Genomic DNA, 1,383 nt, shown 5'->3' with positions numbered 1-1,383 from the left:
CATCATTTTAGATTCCTAATTTCCTTACATATTTTTCTTCTACTTCTAACACCAAAAATAAAAAATAAAAACGAGATAATTATTAAACGAAATACTTATTTTAGCTACAGAATCAAATCGATTCGCTTTGTAGAATATGGGCCAAACCACCCAAAAAAAAAAAAAAAAAAACAAAAGTCATTCTCCATGTGTAGGTGTCAACCAGCTGCCCTTAATTATAGCATGAAATTCTAAGCACTCAAATGCTTGCCACTAAAAGGATTCTATATTACTCCTTTACTCTATATATCTCCAACCCCTATTCCTCACATAATTCCCACTCTGTCTCACCTCTTCCTCAGCCAAATCCTAACTCTCCCCCTCTGTGGCTCTCAGCTCTCACAGAGCCATGGCCCTCACACGTGCCATGCTTTTCCTCACAGTGTCACTTGCTTTCGTAGCATTGTCCATTGCTCAAGGGCCATCCTCAGCACCGACATATTCCGCTCCTTCAACGCCCACCACCAAGGCACCGCCGCCGATGACTATGATGGCACCATCGCCAATGTCTATGATGACACCGCCGCCTATGATGGCACCAACGCCCATGACCACAGAAACTCCTCCTTCCACCACCCCAGTTATGCCGCCAAGCATGGAGGCGACACCGCCCGCTGAGGCCAGCAGCCCAGTTATGCCGCCAAGCGTGGAGGCGACACCGCCCGCTGAGGCCAGCAGCCCAGTTATGCCGCCTCCAATGGCGGCTTCCCCGGCCGAAGTCCCATCAAGTCCAAGCCCAGTGGGTGCCTCAGAAAGCCCAGGGCCATCTACGAACTCGCCACCTGCACCGCCGCCAGGACCCTCCATTGGAGAGCCACCAACCCCAACTCCAGTCGGATCCACTCCAGCCTCAGGTTCTTTTGTGCATGGAAGTAGCATGGCCTTGGTGGCATTCTTGGGTGGACTTGCACTACTTGTTTAATTACAAAAAGGCCCTCGTTCGTTTGAATTTTATGTAGACTAGAGCTGGTATATGATCATCATCATCATCATCATGTGTATTCTTTGTTGTCCTGATTTCTTCTTTCAAACATTTCTTTACCTTTTTTCTTAATAATTTTATTTTGGGTTGATTTTTTATTTTTATTTTTACGATTTTTGGGAGCTCCGTGTTATGATGATTTGTGAGAGGAGGGTGATGAAGTTTGGAGGACACAATTTGTTGGATATGTACTTAATAGCAGCTCTTCTTTTGTAGCATCTTCATGATGACTAGACGAATAAAGTGAGACACCCTCATTCTCGTTTGTTTTTCCAACTCTTAATTAGTTCACTCTACAATCTACATTCCTAAGCGTAGGCACACATTATATATATCGATCACTTCAATTACCAGAAATTATG

The 1,383-nt window shown here is 44.8% G+C and overlaps 1 protein-coding gene across 1 annotated transcript; it reads right to left on the bottom strand.

Annotated features, from left to right (window-relative positions):
* Positions 1 to 453: 453 nt before the first annotated feature.
* On the bottom strand, positions 454 to 918 carry LOC125475313 (glycine-rich cell wall structural protein-like). Its single transcript, XM_048580028.1, has one exon. The coding sequence runs from the start codon at positions 916 to 918 to the stop codon at positions 454 to 456; it is 465 nt and encodes a 154-aa protein (XP_048435985.1).
* Between the last annotated feature and the right edge of the window lie 465 nt (positions 919 to 1,383).

Source organism: the organism of the source record quoted next, unplaced genomic scaffold (genome assembly GCF_019419815.1).
Source record: "Pyrus x bretschneideri cultivar Hongxiangsu unplaced genomic scaffold, Pyrus_bretschneideri_v1 Contig14, whole genome shotgun sequence".
Classification (NCBI taxonomy): domain Eukaryota; kingdom Viridiplantae; phylum Streptophyta; class Magnoliopsida; order Rosales; family Rosaceae; genus Pyrus; species Pyrus x bretschneideri.
Note: the sequence above shows the minus strand (reverse complement) of the source record. Positions and strands in the feature narration are given on the sequence as shown.

What these genes read in the sequence shown, in the direction of transcription:
- LOC125475313 (XM_048580028.1), bottom strand. Translation starts at nt 918, where the DNA reads ATGCTACTTCCATGCACAAAAGAACCTGAGGCTGGAGTGGATCCGACT.